The sequence below is a fragment of the Podarcis vaucheri genome (assembly GCF_965113315.1).
Source record: "Podarcis vaucheri genome assembly, chromosome: 5".
Lineage (NCBI taxonomy): Eukaryota > Metazoa > Chordata > Lepidosauria > Squamata > Lacertidae > Podarcis > Podarcis vaucheri.
The window spans coordinates 53,685,603-53,703,949 of NC_138763.1; the positions used below are offsets into that span (position 1 = coordinate 53,685,603).

Sequence of the window (18,347 nt, forward strand, 5' to 3'; positions counted from 1 at the left end):
ATTGACACCAGCTGTTTCTAGAAGTGATGTTGTTTCCCAGTGGCTCCTGTGAAAATAATTTGACACTCTTCATGGTTTCTCTTGCTATGTCTATGTCAGGCTGTTTAAATAACTGGCTGACATGCCAAAAATGCATAGAATGTCGAAACCTGGGTTTCAGTTGCACCTTCAAGGAGGTCCATAGGAAAACATACCACGATGAAGGGCAAGTTCTTCATCTTATACAAACAAAATCAGGCAAATACAAGAGCGTACCTTATGCCTTTGTAGTGAAAGCGGTAGGTTGCTCTAAATTGATGCTCCTAAGCATTAATCAGGCTGAGAAATATTTGCTGTGTTGAAGAGGCATGGGAGTGTTCCCTTAGTTTAGACATGCACGCAAAAAAGGCTCTGCCACTATAAGCCTCTATAGTTTATTAAAAATGGCATCTGCTTAGCTTTTGTAACTTAGTACTGGTACCCATGATCTACTTGATGAGGTCTATGAATGTGCCACATTTCAAACCAATCTAATAAAAATGGCCTTAGGTCCAGCATGTTTAAAAATGTTTCTAGAGCAAAAGGTGTTTTTAAGTGAGGAAAGGGTACAGGGAGAAAAGTCCTTCCTTCTCCCCATGGTCCCAATAATAACAGAAACAGTTAATGGATTCTTCAATCTGCTGCCAAGACCTGTCAAGAGATTTCATCAATTTTACTGTATCTTGGTTTGTTTCTGCCCTTCATTTAAGCAAGTGCCATACATTTTAATTCTATGTATGTTAGAAATTGTACGGCTTTGGTTATTTGTTTTCGGTTTGGGTTATTTGTCTGTGGCTATATAATAAAATGTGTTGTCATACATACTGAAGTTTGGTATGACTATGGCGTTTATAGAGACTCCGCATGCATCATTGATGCTGAGGAAGACCCGGCATTTGTGGAACTGTTGCAGTGGTGAACCTCCTCAGTTACATATTATTTTGTTCTTGGTTTTATACAAGCTCCCTCGTGTTTCTCACTCATCCTGATAGTACTTGCCAATAGAGCTATCTTGTTATAAAACACAGTTTCTGCTGAAACACAAGCCAGTAACTAACCTGGGTGGGCTCACTTTATGCTGGCAACTATTCCAATGAATCATAATGCTGTCAAAATGAATGTGATACGTTGCTATGGCAATCCTTTGTAGAAATCCTTGCATCATGACTTTCATTTGGGTTATGTGCTATTCGGGATACTTCTCGCTATTTGTATATGTATTTGTAATTCTATGGTGTGCTGGCTGTTTTGGTGTAAACAAGAAAATCATTTTATTTGAATAGAAAGTACCAGGGATGTTGTACAAGCAAATCATATCCTGAGTTTGGTATTCCTGCCATTGGGTAGCATATTTTTTCCTATCTTTCTTGCTGTAGTTGTGGGTGGGGGAAAGATGTAAGAGAATAAATTAAGCCTACTCAAAGCACACACAAAAGCAGAGTAGGTTAATTTTCTAGCAATCTGCTTATTTAAGCTTGGCAAACATGAGACTCTTAATATCAGGGTTGTGGGTTGAAGCCCCAAAATGGGCAAAGGATTGGTGCATTGCAGGGGGTTGGACTAGATGACCCTCAGGATCCCTTCCAACTCTACGATGCTATAACGTAGAGTTGGCTCTGTAGCAGACTAGCCTTGAACACCACATGAGCGCCTGCTCTGTGACAAAGAATTGGAACCACGGCTGGCCCATTTAAAACTGCACACCTTAGCTCTCCCATCTGGAGAAAGAGTAGAGAGAACAGAGCTAGCAGGTATTTCACTACCTATGCAGGAAAAGGCTGAAGGGGAGCACTTCTCCTGGCACCTGATTCTCTAACTAATGGGGGAAATAGTGTTTGGGCTTTGTGGGCTATGTAATCATATGCTGGGCAGACATGGGGCAGGCCAAAGACACTGTGCTGCCTAGCGTGAAAGACAAGATGATGCCCTCCTAACACAAATAGAAGACAGAACCTAACTTCAGCACTGTGGAGGGGACAGCATCCTCCAGCTGAGGACAGCAGGCTAACTTGGGAGGCAGATGCCACAGGGCACAGACAGCTCTGTCTGACAACACCTCGCTGCACCCTCTCCCTGAATCATCCGCCACCTGAGGGAGCCAGCCTGTGCTGCCCAATGGTGAGGCCAGACCTGCCAGGTGGACAAGGAAAATGGGTGGTGGGTGGGGCAGCAGAGGAAACAACTAGTTGAAGAGAATCTAGGAAGGAACAAGGGGAATTTGCCTATCCGACGGATTCTGCCTATCCGACGTTGACCAAAGGGTAACGGCGGGGGTAGCCGAGTTTTTGGCTGCAGTCCTCCAAGGAGCAGGATAACAAGGAAAACCACTGATTTTATATGTATATATATATATATATATATATGATTGTAGCCAACTGCTGCCTTTTTATATATATTTCAAGGCTTTTACATGTTATTTTCCTTCTTACGGTTTTTATTTGCATAATGCCTAATAAAGGTTTGATTTCACAAGGGGAATTTGAGCCATTCATACACCTTCGGCAAGCTCACAAATAGGACATGAGGGTGATGGCCTTACCTTGCTTTATCCCCAGAATAATCTAAAACACAGAGGTATTTAAATACAGAACTATTAAGGCTATCTTTATCAGCCCCATTGCCACTTCTTGTGGCAGGGAGTTCCATAGCTTAATTATATGTACATGTGGAAGAACAAATGTATTGCATTGTGAGGCTGCCTGAATTTGTTTGTCTGCTCATTTCTGCAAAGACAGGGAAGTCTTGGGGGCAGGAAGAGAGGAGCAATATAGCACAAAGTATACCACAGCATAGCAACAAAAGTTGGGATTTAATTTGGCCGGTCGTTCCCACCCCCACCCCCAGTTTTGAGCACTGAGTTCATCTCTGTCCTGGACTCAAGTTTTTCCAGCAGTAGTCAGTCAAATACGTCTAGAAAGCTTGCAAGCAAGACCAAAAGTTTACCTCTGGCAGCTGGTACACTGTGGTAAACTGGCTCCGAACATTGAGTAACCATGGCTATTAGAAGGAGCTCCTAGAATAAAGCCAGAGTGGAGCAGGTAGGAGGACCTTTGAGGGGTAGCCAAAATATTCTGGTTACTTTAAAATTATATCAGAAATGGCTTTCATTAATTCCTACAGAGCTAGAGTACAACCAACAGCATATGAATTATGGAGTTCTGCAGAAATGTCTTGCTGGTGAAGAAGAAGGTTGCATCTAAGTATCTAGGACACCTCATCACCATCACCGTTTCTGCATCTCCTGCAGCTGCTCCACTTTGTTTACATCAAGAACTGCTGCAGGCTGAAGTATGGCAAGGTTAAATTTGTTGGGCCAGCATTTGTCGCAGTTATAAATACAAAGAGCTGGGGACAGGAAGTGTTCCTTTACCTTTAATGCTTGTTCCTTGAAGTACTGCAGAGCATAAGAAAATAGTTCAAGTGCCTTGACTTTCTTGCCATTTGCAGCTGTCAGGTCTGTTTCCAGATTGAGATTCTAGGGGGGAAGGAAATGTTTAGAACATGTTTAAAAGGAAGTGGTAAGTGTCAAAATCCATTCCTCTGAGGTGGAAAGAGTGGAATTTGCTATTGCTGAGCTCCATCACTTAGGTAAAAATATGACTCCAAGCATTGCACCTTTTCCTTTTGACAGTGAAGTTCACCATTCAGCCTTTCCCAACCTGGTGCCTCCAGATGTTTTCAACTACAACCCTATTCAGCCCCAATAGTCAATGGCCAAGGATTTTGGGAGTTCTCATCAAAAAACATCTGAAGGCCACCAGGTTGGCGGTGCCTAGCTGTGACATTTTTCATTTTCATAAAGGATCAAGCTTTTTGCTTGTTGGTTGTGGTTTCAAAGTAGGGCAGATTTAGCCCCCTATGCTGCTTTCTGTGTGCCCAGCAGCTATTAAATATTATTTTAATTCCTAAAATGTATACACTGGTTGAAAAAAACCCTCAAAGCACTTTACAAAAGATAAACCAGTTAAATTATGGAAAAAAAATACAACCCTACTTTAAAACGTACAAATGTACTAAAACAGCGTAGAATTACTTCAACTTTCTAAGCATCTAGGTAGGCATGTGTAAACAGGGATGTTTTAGCAGGCACCAAAATGAGCTCAGGGAAGGCACTTGCTTGATCTCAATAGGCAGAGAGTTCCAAAGTTAAGGCGCTGCCACTCCAAATGATCCAAGTTCTTAGAAAGGCGGAACAGGTATTATGAGGCACCTGTGGTGGTGCCAATTCCACCGATCAAAGAGGTCAAGTGGGCACATGTAGGGTGAGGTGCTCTTGTAAGTGTCCGAGATGACACGCAACTGGGGAAAATGTGAGCACAAGAACCAACAACTATACCAAAGGCTTAGGCTCAGAATGCACAATATTATGAAACCAGAACCTATAGATCTTTTGGCTTTCCTTAGTTATAAAACACAGGAAAGTGTATTGGAAAGAGAAGTGTCAGAAAAGCCATAGGGCTCGACTCTGGTTGCTTTCCTTATCAAAATGCTTTCCTCTGCCTGGATCTGTTTAAAGCACAGTGTGAGTTCTTTTGGATGAGGGTAGAATTAACACGTCAAAGAGGCTCTGTTATACATTAGAACTTCAGAGCTAATAATATGACTGTCAGGAAAGGAAGTTGCCGAAATCTCCCAATGTTTCTTCCTTTGGTTTGAAAGCCAAGACTCGTTTGTTCAAAGCTTACTGTGAAGTCTGCCTGTAACACCCCCCCCGTCTACTTTTACCATTTTTTTCAGCCATCTCTGCATTACTCTGCTCCAAACAGCTGTCACTTTCTCCCCAAAGATTAGGGAACTCAGTGAACCAAGCTAAAAGATGTTATGTGCCTGAATGGTCAGTTTCTACCTGTGAACCTAACTCTCACTCTGCTTATGGGTGAAATTACATTTGTGTTTTTTAATAACTCTAGGATGATCCCTATACATGCAGCCACACAGTGATTACTGGGATCCGTGGGATGTAATCCATTAGTGCAGTCAAATGCAACATTCCTTATTTTCCTAGAATGGGCACAGGAAGGGGGACATCCAGTCAGTGTAACTTCCTGTTCCACTGGTCTGGAACTTCCTCCCCCTGCATATGACCTGGGAGATGGGCAAAAGAGCCAAGTCATGCAACCATTTTTCTCTGTCTTCTTATGTCTTATCTTGCTTGCTTATCTTTTGCTGCCATGCTGTTCTCCTGCAGCCATTTTGTTATATTAATTTAATTTTGCTGTCTGCAGGCTCTCAGCCAGCAGCACAGGAATTCAGTCTCCATAGGAAATGAACTCATACTTTGTTGCGTAACCACTAAGTAAAGCCTGCCTTTCAGGGATCATATCATGAACTGAAATGTGAGTAAACTTTTTGTTACTTTACCAAAAATACTCTTGTGTCTTTATTCTTTTAAGAGGGATTAAAGGGGACACCAGGAAATAACTAAGAGATTCAAACAAATCTGCAAAATAGCTTCCAGCTATATTGAGGGGAATTTGCTCTGCTACATCACTCACTAGCATGAGTGAGGGAAGGATAATACTTATTCAATATATCCTTCCCTATTATCCTTAACATTCTCACAGGATAAACATGATTGAAGTGTCCTATATAAATGCACACTAAATGCAAAATCATTATTCATACAGCAGATACACTAGCTCTGCATATACCAGTGTTTGACATAGTGAATGCTGCAAGATATAAGATGTGCCTAAATGTGGTAGTAGACGAGGATATGGAGTGAACTAAATTTTAGTCACAGTAGACCCACTGAAATTAATGAACATGACGAAGTTGGGTCCATTAATTTCAATGGGTCTGCTCTGAGCAAAACCTAGCTGACTGCCATCCATGGCCCCTACCTGCCCCTGTATTTCTGCCCAGACATTATGTCTCCTTCATACTTGATGATGTTCACTGGGAGACACATCTGCCACAGAAAGTCTGAACCAGCCCTACATATATCAGTGAGAATTCCTGCAACCTGCCTGTATTAAAGGAAATTCCACCTCCAGGCATGACATGATGTGTTGATGGCTTGTGAAGCGAAACAGAATTTAACTGGTGGTGACATGAATGGTATTAATTTTAAAAGGCAAAATAACCTTTCAGATAGAGGGAAAAGAAAAATACTGCAGAAAAGTATTAAGTTACCAGTTTCACATATTAAACAAAGCTTAGCTAGAATGTTGCGTGCATTATGATAACATCTGGCTAGCACCAGGAAAAAGAAATATTTATGCAGAAGCAGAAATGAGCAAATCTGTCAGCTTCAGTTTCTCTCAATTTCCTACTCTTAAGTTCACTTCTCCACACTTCCATACCAGTTTGCATTCCGCCCCCACAAAGCAGTCCTCATGAAAATTCCTTGGCGTTTTATTGTGACATTCTCCCAATAAGCCATGTTTATGAAAACTTTGAAGAACAGCCATATTGTTTTGGAAGGTGCAAATTACGTAGGTTTGCCTTTAAATGTGAGCTGAATCAAACATCTCCCTTATCCCTAGGGAAAAGTATAGAATTCATCTGCTACTTACACCAGTTGTGTGAAGCTTCATCTTAAATTTCTCAAAATACAACCAGTGCTTTGATTCATTAGGATCTAGGTCATGATAGAAATCCCTGGCTGCGTAACCAAAACTGTGGAATTTTCTTTCTGGAGTTAAAAGGATAGTGGTTGGTGTTTTCTGATTCGACACGCCAGGATCTCCTCCTTCCCATCGCCTAAAATACAAAAGACACCACTTAAAATCAATGAAATTTCATCATATTTTAACGTGCAGCCCAGAGAATACAACAGCTGTTTGGAGTATATGCATTTATTTAAAAGCGTTTCTACATCACTTAATAGTTTTTATAAAAATCCCTAAGTGATACATCCCTAAGTTGTATACAAAAATCACATAAAAACAGTAACACAAGCTCGTCAAATGAGTAAAACAGCTTTATAAAATCAGGTACAGGTAAAAAGGAGGAATTCAGAAAAAGCATGTCACATATGATCACTCACAGCATAGCTCTAGAGTGGTGATAGCTCCGTAACCATAGTTAAGGATATGTTTCAGGTTTGCATGCAATATGTAATTATAGCCACGATTTATAAATTAACAAACCTTCATGGACATGTGTGGCTTAACCATGGTTAAGCTGCTCAGATGATCAACTAAACCATGGTTTAGTATGGTTAACTAAACTGTGGTTCATAAACCATGGTTAGCATTCCATGCAAACAAGCCTGGAGAAGAGAAAATGGGGAGGGGGGAAGAGGAAATCTCAAGGGTGCACAAAAATCTACATGTTACTGGCCCAACATATTTACTGGCCCAATCTTCAAGGGCACGACAAATAAGAAAAATGAATGTTATACTGAGTACAAATCAGCGTGATAGCACTGTTAACTTGTTGCTTATTTCTAATTTGTAGAATCGTCATCAAATGAGTATTTGATGCAATATATTACTATTAAAACAATTATACAACAGACAATATAACTAGTGATTCTTTGTTTTAAAAGTATTGTATTATATAATTTGTATTTGTGTACAATTATTTTTATTAGTGGTGCCATGAAAGAAGAAATGCATTTTAAAATGCACTGGGACATTGAAGTCTTTATTTTTGTGCACTCTTTGAGCTTTCCCTCTCCCTTTCCTGCTCCTTATTAATGGAGCGTCATCTGGTTTTTCTAGACAGAGTGGGAGAAAAGGGATGCTGGACAGAAGACCTTTGGCATGATTGACAGGGCTTTTCTATTCAGGTTTGCTGGAGAAGCATGTAGGGGAGGAAGCAGGCTGCAGCAGCCTGACTTTTCCTCAGCACTCGTGAATCTGGCTGGAAGCATATGAATACACCAAGTAGTGACACTGTTAATGAGCTTCAGAGAGAAAGTAATGAGATTTAGATGGGTGGATGTTAAGGAGCCTGAAGAAAATCCTGGCAGTGTGCACAGAGCCACTTCTGCAACATCCAGCACAGACTGTCTTCCAGCTGTTTTTGCTGTCACTTTTCACTCATCATTAATGCACTAGCTAGATATCACAGCCTTTAAATTTGGTTTAGTTAGTGAAATCGTTAATAGGAAAAGCACTTTAACACACCAGAGCTTCATCAATCACAGCACCACAAGAAGTACAAGAAGTTCCCCGGGTATGTACAGTATCATCCGTCCCCAGCCTCTGAATTCCCCTTTTACAAATGTGCATTCAGTCTTGCAAAGGAATGAAGTCTCCATGCTTGCAAAGATCAGCTTTGCTGAATGATTACATCCAATTCTTGATAACTATTACTATGAAGGCAAGCTCCAGGATGATAAAACTTTGCTGATTTCTCTTCCTGTTATTTGGGGCTACGGATCTCAGGCCAGGTCCACTGGCTATATTTTGAAGCATCTCAAAGTGGCTCTAACAGGAAGCCATAAGCTACAGCGTCTAGGCATACTGCTTATACAAATGGAATGCTATGAGTACAGAATGTGGCCCAGTACATCTCTATTTTTATTTATTTCATTATTACAGTCATACCCCATGTTACGTTTGCTTCAGGTTGCTTACGTTCTTTCATGTTACGTCCTGCGGCGACCTGGAAGTACCGGAAAGGGTTATTTCCGGGTTTCACTGCTCATGCATGTGCAGAAGCACACAATGACATCACGCGCATGCGCAGAAGTGGCGAATTGCAACCCACGCGTGTGCAGACGCGCCGCTGCAGGTTGCGCTCTTTTCATGTTGCGAACGGGCCTCCGGAACGGATCCCGTTTGCAACCAGAGGTACCACTGTATTTATTTATTTCTGTATTATTATTATTTTTACTAAAACCTATTCACTTCTCCCTTGTTTGCTGTATGTATGCAAGAACCTGCCTTGCAGTGATTAAGACATTTGTTCAATCTGTATTCCATCTTTCTGAAAAATAGTGAAGGCGGCTAACAAAAATAATATAAATACATAAAATGTAACTGTTGTAGATCCCACTCATATAAGGAATTCATTTTGTACCGCCTGATTTTCAAAAATTCCTGATTTTTAAAACTCTTACTTTCTTCTTCTTTTTGATGCTATAAAGTTATTGTTATAGACATTTCTATAAACTGCGGATTCCATGTTAGAGACAATTCCATGTTTAATTCCTTTTTTAGGGATACAAATATATTGAGTGAGTTTGTTTGTAGTCACCAGAATGTACAAAAATCCTATTGTTCAAAAGGTAAATGACATTACCTTAAGATGGCCGATTTCAAACACTTTAATTAGATTTTAATGAGCCTCTGATATATTTTTTTTGGGGGGGGATAGAGAAGGGAAGAACCCAGGTAAGAGGGCATCTATTCTAAACTGGATTGTTCAGAGACTGAACCAAAACTGCTGCTTGTTAAATCCTACGCACCAGCTGCACATTCAACGCAAGAAGAAATATACTGTTTTGATTGAGAGTCCTTAATGACTGTAATTTTGACTCATTCATGGAGTGTTATGTTAATAGAAAGTGCACTTACGAGTTGAATAACTGTGACAGCCATCTATTCCTTCCTAAATAGAAACTGCATGAGACCCCTTTCTGGGATGAACATCTTTGAACTTTAGTTCCATCAGCATCAGTAATCTCACTGGTATCATGGCTAAGATTTGCAAAGATTTAGTTTGGAAAACACAATTCCTTTAATTTGTAGTACACACCGGATGCCCAAAATGTGATGCTACAGCAAGGCTGTGTGCATTCAGCAATTGCACTGGACACTATACAAACCAGTACACAGACATACAATTCAGCTGCCAGATAATCTCCACCCCCCCTTTATACAGTATAGCAGGTTTCTAGTCCATAAGGATACAAAGATGAGGGTGAAAATATGCAATGCCTCATGACATCTTAAAGAGGAGAACGAAGGGGCTGAGGAGGATTTGGGGGCTAGACCAGGGTTTAGACTTCAGTCCTCTACACCACAGTATGATAAGGAAAAGAAGAACAAATTGTGTGTAAATATTCTTAATATGCCCATTTCTTACACAGAAGCCCTGGGCTAGGATTATCAACTGAAGGAGTCTTGTGCCTTTAGTGTCATGTTTCATTTTTTAAAAAATGTATCTAATGCTACTGTTTTGTTATTACAGGAATATTTCCTTCAAAGCCATGTTCTGGCAGACCTAGCCTCTAACTCATAGTGATGTTTATGCAGACGAAGATAACCCTACTGGGAAATAGGGCTTTAAATGTCTGTGATCCCCAGTGAATACATATCTGTGAGCTCACCAAAAGCTGCAGTGAGCCATCCATACAGCTCTCATTATATGATGACGTTCAAAGGTTAAAAGCGAATAAAATTCTTCCAGAAAGGATTCCACTCGTGAAAATTAATAGTATAGCAATGCCTGTTTACATTAGTTAGCAGAACTTTTGGACTTAATTATAGCAAGAAAGGAGAACCTAAAGGGCATGTTTTAGGCCACGGTACTCCCAACGGTAGAATTGTTCCTCTCTTTATCCAGCTAGCTTGTCACATACAGTGGTACCTCTGGTTACGAACTTAATTCGTTCCGGAGGTCCATTTGTAACCTGAAACCGTTCTTAATCTGAGGTACCACTTTAGCTAATGGGGCCTCCTGCTGCCGCCGTATCACCAGCTCACGATTTCTGTTCTCATCCTGGGGCAAAGTTTTTAACCCGAGGTACTACTTCCAGGTTAGCGGAGTCTGTAACCCAAAGTGTTTGTAACCTGAGGTGTCTGTAACCCGAGGTACCACTGTACCCACCTCTTCAGGAAAACCTTTCTGGGACCTTATGCCAAGACAGACCACTTGGTCCATCTAGCTCAGGGCTGTCTACACCAGGCATAGGCAAACTCGGCCCTCCAGATGTTTTGGGACTACAACTCCCATCATCCCTGACCATTGGACCTGTCAGCTAGGGATGATGGGAGTTGTAGTCCCAAAACATCTGGAGGGCTGAGTTTGCCTATGCCTGGTCTACACCAAGAGTAGTCATCCTTTTTATACCTACCGCCCACTAATGCATCTTTCTTGATGGTAAAATTTCCTTACCGCCCACAGTGCTCGATGGAAGGAGGATTCAGCTTGTGCTGTAGAACCCCCTACCGCCCACCTAGAATCCTGAAAAGCCCACTAGTGGGAGGTAGCAACCAGGTTGACAACCCCTGGTCTATGCTGATGGGCAGTGACTCTCTGCAGTTTCAGTCAGGAGTCATTTCCAGCCCTACCTAGAGAGACCAGGGATTGAACCTGCAATCTTTTCCATGCAAACCATGTGCTCTGCTACTGAGCTACAGCTGTCCCTCACCATCTCTGCACCTCTGTACTTTCCTGATTCTCCCTCACCTCTTCCCCACTGCACATTTACCAACCCTGAGCATCACCGCCTCATCCTTAATGCAGTCTAGGAGAACTCTGGATAGGGACTTCTTCTGTTCTCTGCAGACTATTCTGCTGGTAATAAGGAAATGTTAAGCAACAGAAGAAGGATTCTGCTTTCTCTTCTGGTTCTTTGCAAGGTCAGGCTCAACTGGAAAAGAGGACTGTGTGCATAGCTTTCTTAAAGGGAGGCTTTCCCTCACACAGATATCAGGTGTGGACCCGCCAATCCAGAATGTGGTCGCAGTCAGGGGTGGAAGGCAAAGGGTTAAAATTCCCCATGCCAGGGCCTTAATTTGGACTCAAGGTCCCATGCATGCAATTTACTTTTAAAAAGTCATTCCCACAACTGCTGGTTGTGGTACAACAATGCAGCACACCCCTGCCCCACCCCCACCCGTCCCTGCCGGACCAGCAGCAGCTGGTGAATCCAGAGGACAGGAGAAAACATTTTGACCCTGGTGAAAACAGAGTGCGACACTGCTGTCCAATCTTCGCCCTTGCATTGCCAATTGGTGCTATGGCAGAATGTCTGGGCAATGAAACAAGTTGTCTGGGAAAGTCATAAAATCTTCCCTGAAGGTGTATTCCCCCCCCTTCTTTTTTTTTGGAACGGGAGAGTGAATGTGCATCTGTCAGGAATTATTTAGGTCTAACAAATCGGGCTTGTGCAGTGGAATGGATTACTGACCCTTGAATTTCCCTCCAGCTTTATGATTCCATGATTTTGGTTGGCTTCGCGATTTCTCATTTGCCTACTGTCAGTGCACAGTAAGCTTCACACTCGATTATCTGTCTGCGTGACTCACTTCATTGATTTATGCTGTTGCTGTATTAACAACTAAAGACAAGGAAGCATTTTTTAATTTTTTAAAAAAAGATCTGGAAAGGAAATATCAGAAAAAGGATCGATATACACCAGGAGGAAAAGCAGCCCATTTTTAAACTGAAAAGAGCAGGGCTATAACTTTGAGATTTCTCAAGAGCACTGCAAAAAGAAATGTCATTTCCTGTACATAAATATTATATTGCAAATGATTCTAATAATGTAAATATTGTCTTTAAAATACCCTCTACGCTACCAGTCATCACGCAGCTTGTATGTTACAGTTTAAATGTGAAGCTTCACATTTGATAAAGATGTGAAGGTTTAACACGCTCATGAGATTGTCTCCCCCAAATGTTCTTGTTACAAAGCTGAAGGAGAAGAATTCACTGGATCTGCTGACTGGATCGGACAGATTGCATTTTACTAACTTCCTGAGCATGCAACTATCAGTTTGCAATACAGCATTTGGAAGACAAGCCACTATGGTAGTGCAAGAGAATAAAATGCCCATTGCCCCAAACTACCCAGCTATTCTGAACTCTTTCTTCAGTGAAATACATTTCATATTTCCAAGGCCCAGTAATGGAATTCTTTCTTTGCCTGACACCCACATCACAATCCTTGAGTTAGCCTGGATATTAAATTCACCACCCCAACCTCCCAGCAGTTCCACTGCCAACCATTTGATGACCTTCCCACAGGGTTTTCTTAAGCTAATGTTTTGAAGTGGCGAAAACCGGGGCACCTTAGACCCTAGGGTCAAATACTGCCCTGCAGGATTCTCTATCTGGTCCACAGGCCACGGACCCTGCTAAACCACACACCTATGCCCTGGGAAATATGATTTTCTGGCTAAAATGTGTCCTTAAACTATGGTAACTCCTCTTGCTTATCTGAATGGAGGATGGAGAGGTGTGTGTCAGTGCAGAATCCTCTGCTTTTGGCTAGAATGTTGCCTGCTATATAAAGGATAAGCGTAGCCTCTCTTGCCCTGCACACCGTTCCTTCTGGCCCTGCCCCACACTGGCAAGAGGTCCCTGGAAGGAACACAGCCTTTGCACAGAAAAGAGCTCCCCACCCTTGGTGTATACTCACAGGCCCTGCACTCACTACGCATATAAGGCTGCACTGGTGACATTTACCTCATTACATGAATGCATTCTGGTTCCTTGGTGAAGCTGTAGGCGTAGCCGCTGGATGTCGTGCCAAAATCTATAGCCACAACAACAGGATAGGACTGCTCCTCTGCATCATTTGCATCAGAGTCCTTCTGTCAAAAGAACAGAAATATATTTGCTGTTATGTGATTTCAAGAAAGGGCTGCAAGCGTTACTAGCTCTATTTAAATGCCAAACACGACACTAATAATCTCCTCTGTAGTGACCGAAATTGGCAATCCCCAAATACCAGCAGGCCCCAGATGCTAGCTGGAACGGGAATTTAGCACATCACTAAGCCAATACTTAATTTTTGTGACTGTGATGCTGCCTCAAAATGATGGCTGCACTCAAAATTCTTTGTACGTTCTGCAAGCTAAATGGGTCAGTCACTGATTTCAGAAAAGGGTGAGAAAAACACAACAGCAAGCTCCAGCTTGCCAATGGCATGTAGTTATTAAATCAATGTACTTTTAACGTATAAGGTAACTCACTTCAAATCAGAACCTGCCATGAGTGGGGGAAATGTTTATCTTCTTTACCTCCTCCTAAAAGCTTGTAGACATTATTCAGAGAGAAGGACCTTGGGATCAGTCTTTATGGGGTGTGATCTGGATTCTGAATGGGAGAAGGAATTGCCTTCAGGATCAGTCCCAGATGTGCCCTTACTTCTCTGGCCTACAGAGACTGTGCTGCCTTTCTCTATCTCCACCTCAGGTGCCCCTGTTCTGTCAGAGCCACCAACTACTAAAGCAGACTAGGTCCATTTAAATAAAAAGGGCTCCACCCAGGCAAGATGAATTTAGTCTCTCATATAAGACTTCTACTAAAAGCTCAGTCTGGGGTTTGCTGCTGCTGAAGCAACATCTGTTCTTATGGAGTCTCTAGCTGGAATGAAATTTCATTTGAGAAATGAACTTTCATAGAGAAAAAAGGGCATTGGAATAATTGTGATGTTATATACAAAGCATGAAGCATACTTCTCACTCACCATCACAATAAAAATGATGATCGTTAACTAAGCCACACAAAATGTCAAAACAGGGCTCTCTGTGGAAGATTAAGCCTGACTTTGTGAAATTTTGCAAGCTCAGAACATTCTTGGCCTTGTCATGCAACGCAATCACTCAGTCTAGTACATTACCACATTGGTCTGCTATTCCAGGCCTTGATAGACTGAAGGTCAGTGCTGCTAACACAAACTATTTTCATCCTCAGCTTCAGGACAGTAGCAAAAAGGCTCTATCCCAAAAGTTCTCCTCTGCCGGCAGCAAACTCAACCTTTGTTTATTTATACATTTCGTACATTTACACTATTCTTTCCCTCCCAATTTTTCACCTTACAACAACCTTGCAAGGGCCGCTAGACTGAGAGACTGACTGGCCCAAGGTAACCCAGTTACTATAATGCTATCATTTTAGTCTGTAACCCACCTTGTGTGATTTTTTTTATATGAAAGTGTGGTTTATAGATTTTTTTTTTTTAAAAAAAAAGATGGGGAGAAAATAATACCAGTGATATACAGGCTACATTTCTCACCGCAATGTGGGATGGGGACAGAGGTGTTATCCCTGGATCTCCCAGACTTCTAGCTGGAGATGCATAGGCAGCTGTTGAAGCGACATCTGAAAAAAAATATGAGGCGCCTTTTAGTCAGCTGAATGTTCTTCAGAGCAGATAAACAAGTGAAAAAGATGCATGTTAGTTCATGACACCAACTTTGTCAAATGTGACAAAAACAGTCACAGAAATAAAGGCATCAGTGCTATGTTACTTGTCTCTGTTATTAATGACATAATTATTTAAATTTGACAATTAAATTACATTCTTCTAATAACAAATGAACTGAAACAAATTCATTTTGACTGGTCTTCAAAGGCAGCTAAGCATAAGCCCAATGATTCACAGAGTGTAATGCAAATGGCAGCAGAGATGGAAGCTCTTTCTGGAACCTTCTTAGTGCAAATGTTGCATGCTGCACCAGTGTGGTGTAGTGGTTAGAGTCCTGGACTCAGACTTTACCTTGACCTGACACTTGTCTATTTTGTAAAGGACTTGCATGCCTCATCCCTCTTTTCCAGCTCAGAGGGAGTTAAGTGGAGAAATTGGAGTTGGATCACAGGTTATCTGACTGATCTTTTATACCTGTGAAGAACCATCTTCAGGATACAGTGGTACCTTGGGTTACATACGCTTCAGGTTACAGACTCCGCTAACCCAGAAATAGTACCTCAGGTTAAGAACTTTGCTTCAGGATGAGAACAGAAATCGTGCTCCGGCGGCGCAGCAGCAGCAGGAGGCCCCATTAACTAAAGTGGTGCTTCAGGTTAAGAACAGTTTCAGGTTAAGAAGAGACCTCCAGAACGAATTAAGTTCTTAACCCTAGGTACCACTGTATAATAATATTTTTGTAGGTAATTTAAGAACTGTGCTGGTTGGAGAGTGGTGATGTCATGTCACCAAGATGGCAGTTTAATTTTTTCTCTCCCCAAACCCTGACAAACAAATGGCAAAAATCGACATTGTTTCACCTTGAAAAAAAGTCCTGACTTTAAATGAAGTATATTGGATATGACTCGGGGATCCCAACTTGCAAGGAAGAGATCTGAGGAACCATTTTGAAGCTTGGAATCCCATCTTGACAGGTAACAGGGAAACTCACACATCCATACTTAACACGGTACCCAAGAACCCTAAAGGCAGAAAACTTGATCTGGACACGATGACAGGAATTAACTCTGCTTTGACATGTAGAAAGATGGGTCTAATGCATTATTATCTCTTTGAAAAGAACTGCATTGGTTTCTTACAAGACTTCTCTCCTAATATTTGGATCTAAACATGGAAAGTATGACTTGGATTAGATGGATATGTTTGCCACATGGTTATAGATCCCAGGTTTCTTTTACTTTCAGAAATACAAGCTGGGGCAGCAGAGATCAGAATCAGGCTGAAATAGCAGTGCGTAGGGAGCGTCCATTTACCTGCTGACCATGCTGCTAATTGCCCTGAAAAGATGTTATTTCCTGCAATGGCATCTCCAGGGAAACTAATTCTGGGAGGGAATGGGGCAGGGGGGAATGGCTTGAGAGGACAGCATCAGTCCCCTCTCCCTGCATGACACGGTCCTGATCTGGATTGTGAGAAGTGACACAGCTGTTATTTCTAAAAGAAAAAAACAACACCCAGATAGACAACAACGTGGCAATCCTGTATTTCTTTTGGCACATATCACACATTGCAAAGCCACATGCGATTGAACATGACTCAGTTCATGGACTATGATGCATTGATGCTCCGACTATGACAATTTCACAAATATTGAAACCTGTGTGAAAAACTTGATGTTTGCCATGTGCCTGTTACTACTTTATTTTTAACACCTCTGAAGAAGGAAGAGGTTGATTTGTATTCCAGTGTAGCTTAATTTAGCTAATATTGCACCTTTTTTTCTCTGGGGTTTCCATGGACACCACAGTGGAGCACACATCCTGTAATCAAAACAGTGGGGGGTACTGCTTAAAGCTTGCACTGCCATAAGAGGCTTTTGCATCCAAGAAACAAGCTGCCAGGACAGCATTTCCCCTTTCCCTGCTTTGGCCTCATCAAGTCCTCAGCAGCCTGGACAGTGAAATCTAAAGGTCATTATTTATTTGGGAGTTTTCATATATGGTCAAAAAGCATTTAGTTTCTTCCAGTGCATCAATGCAGTCAGGCTGATCTCAACAAAACCATATTTCTTCATCTTATTTTTATGGCATTCTTCATTTGCAGAGCTTTGAAACTTGCTTCCTAAAAGCAGTCTCAGGATTGTTGTCATCCAGGGTGGAGATCCAACGCACAGTTGGAAAAAAGCAAGTCCCACTGAATAAATGTGGGGGTTAGAATAACCCTGTATAGGTTCACATGGTTAAATCTCCTGCTCCTTCTGTGCAAAGATGATGGCGCACAGCAATGTGAACACAAAGCAGAAAGGACCAATTCAGCCCATGGCTGAATGTCATGTAGAAAGCCTCCTCAGATATTCCACCATCTTCTAAGACAAGAACAGGGAATGTTGGTGTTGTTGAACTCCAACTCACATTAGCCCCAGCCACCATGGGCCTTTGCTCTGGGATGATGGGAGCTATAATTCAGAAACATCTGAAAGACCACTGGCACCCCATCCCTGCTATAAGAACCACCCACTCTTTGTGGCTATTCCATCATCCTGTAAGAAGTGAAGACCGATGTTGCCCTCCAGGCCATGAATGATCCATCCTACTTTCTTACAGATGCAAGCTCAGAAGCTGGAGATCCTCTGCAGCTGCTGGCACCGGCAGTGCTCTTTCATTTTAGGGATTTAAAAGTCACAAATTGCTGCTAAAGCAACTTGCATTGGGTTTGTTCTCGGTCTTTAATCCCTCTTTCCTCCTAATTTTTATAGCACTACCTGTATCATCAGAACTGCTGCATCATGAACAATAGCAGAACTATTTGCTTGTGTCATTCCAAAATGAGAGGGGGAAATGCTTTTACATACTGTTGGGAATAGTAAATATTATGAGCAGACCATCTTTGTCAGGAAAACCGCATGAACAGATCTTACCCAGAGAAATAGCTCAAAACCACAAACTCCAATTTGATGAAAACTTCCGAAAAATAGTCACACTTGAAAACAGGGGTCAATAAAGACACTTTACAGCACAATCCTATACAGTGGTACCTCTGGTTATGAACTTAATTCGTTCTGGAGGTCCGTTCTTAACCTGAAACCATTCTTAACCTGAGGTACCACTTTAGCTAATGGGGCCTCCTGCTGCCGCCGCCACATGATTTCTGTTCTCATCCTGAGGTAAAGTTCTTAACCAGAGGTACTATTTCCGGGTTAGTGGAGTCTGTAATCCGAACTGTTTGTAACCTGAGGTGTTTGTAACCTGAGGTACCACTGTATATATATGTCTACTGAGAAATATGACCCACTGAGTTCAATCAGGCTTTCTCCCAGTATGTGTATACA

The 18,347-nt window shown here is 41.8% G+C and overlaps 1 protein-coding gene across 2 annotated transcripts in view; it reads right to left on the reverse strand.

Annotated features, from left to right (window-relative positions):
• HSPA12A (heat shock protein family A (Hsp70) member 12A) overlaps positions 1-18,347 on the reverse strand; it is a 49,320-nt gene that overhangs the window by 20,435 nt on the left and 10,538 nt on the right. The window contains exons 2-5 of one of the 2 annotated variants that reach the window (XM_082222627.1): positions 14,888-14,973; positions 13,333-13,457; positions 6,537-6,723; positions 3,389-3,493 (exon numbers count right to left, since the gene is read on the reverse strand). In XM_082222627.1, the coding sequence (XP_082078753.1) occupies positions 3,389-3,493; positions 6,537-6,723; positions 13,333-13,457; positions 14,888-14,973 (503 nt within the window). Of the gene's footprint in view, positions 1-3,388; positions 3,494-6,536; positions 6,724-13,332; positions 13,461-14,887; positions 14,974-18,347 lie in introns of both variants that reach the window. The other variant, XM_082222626.1, reaches the window with a different exon arrangement.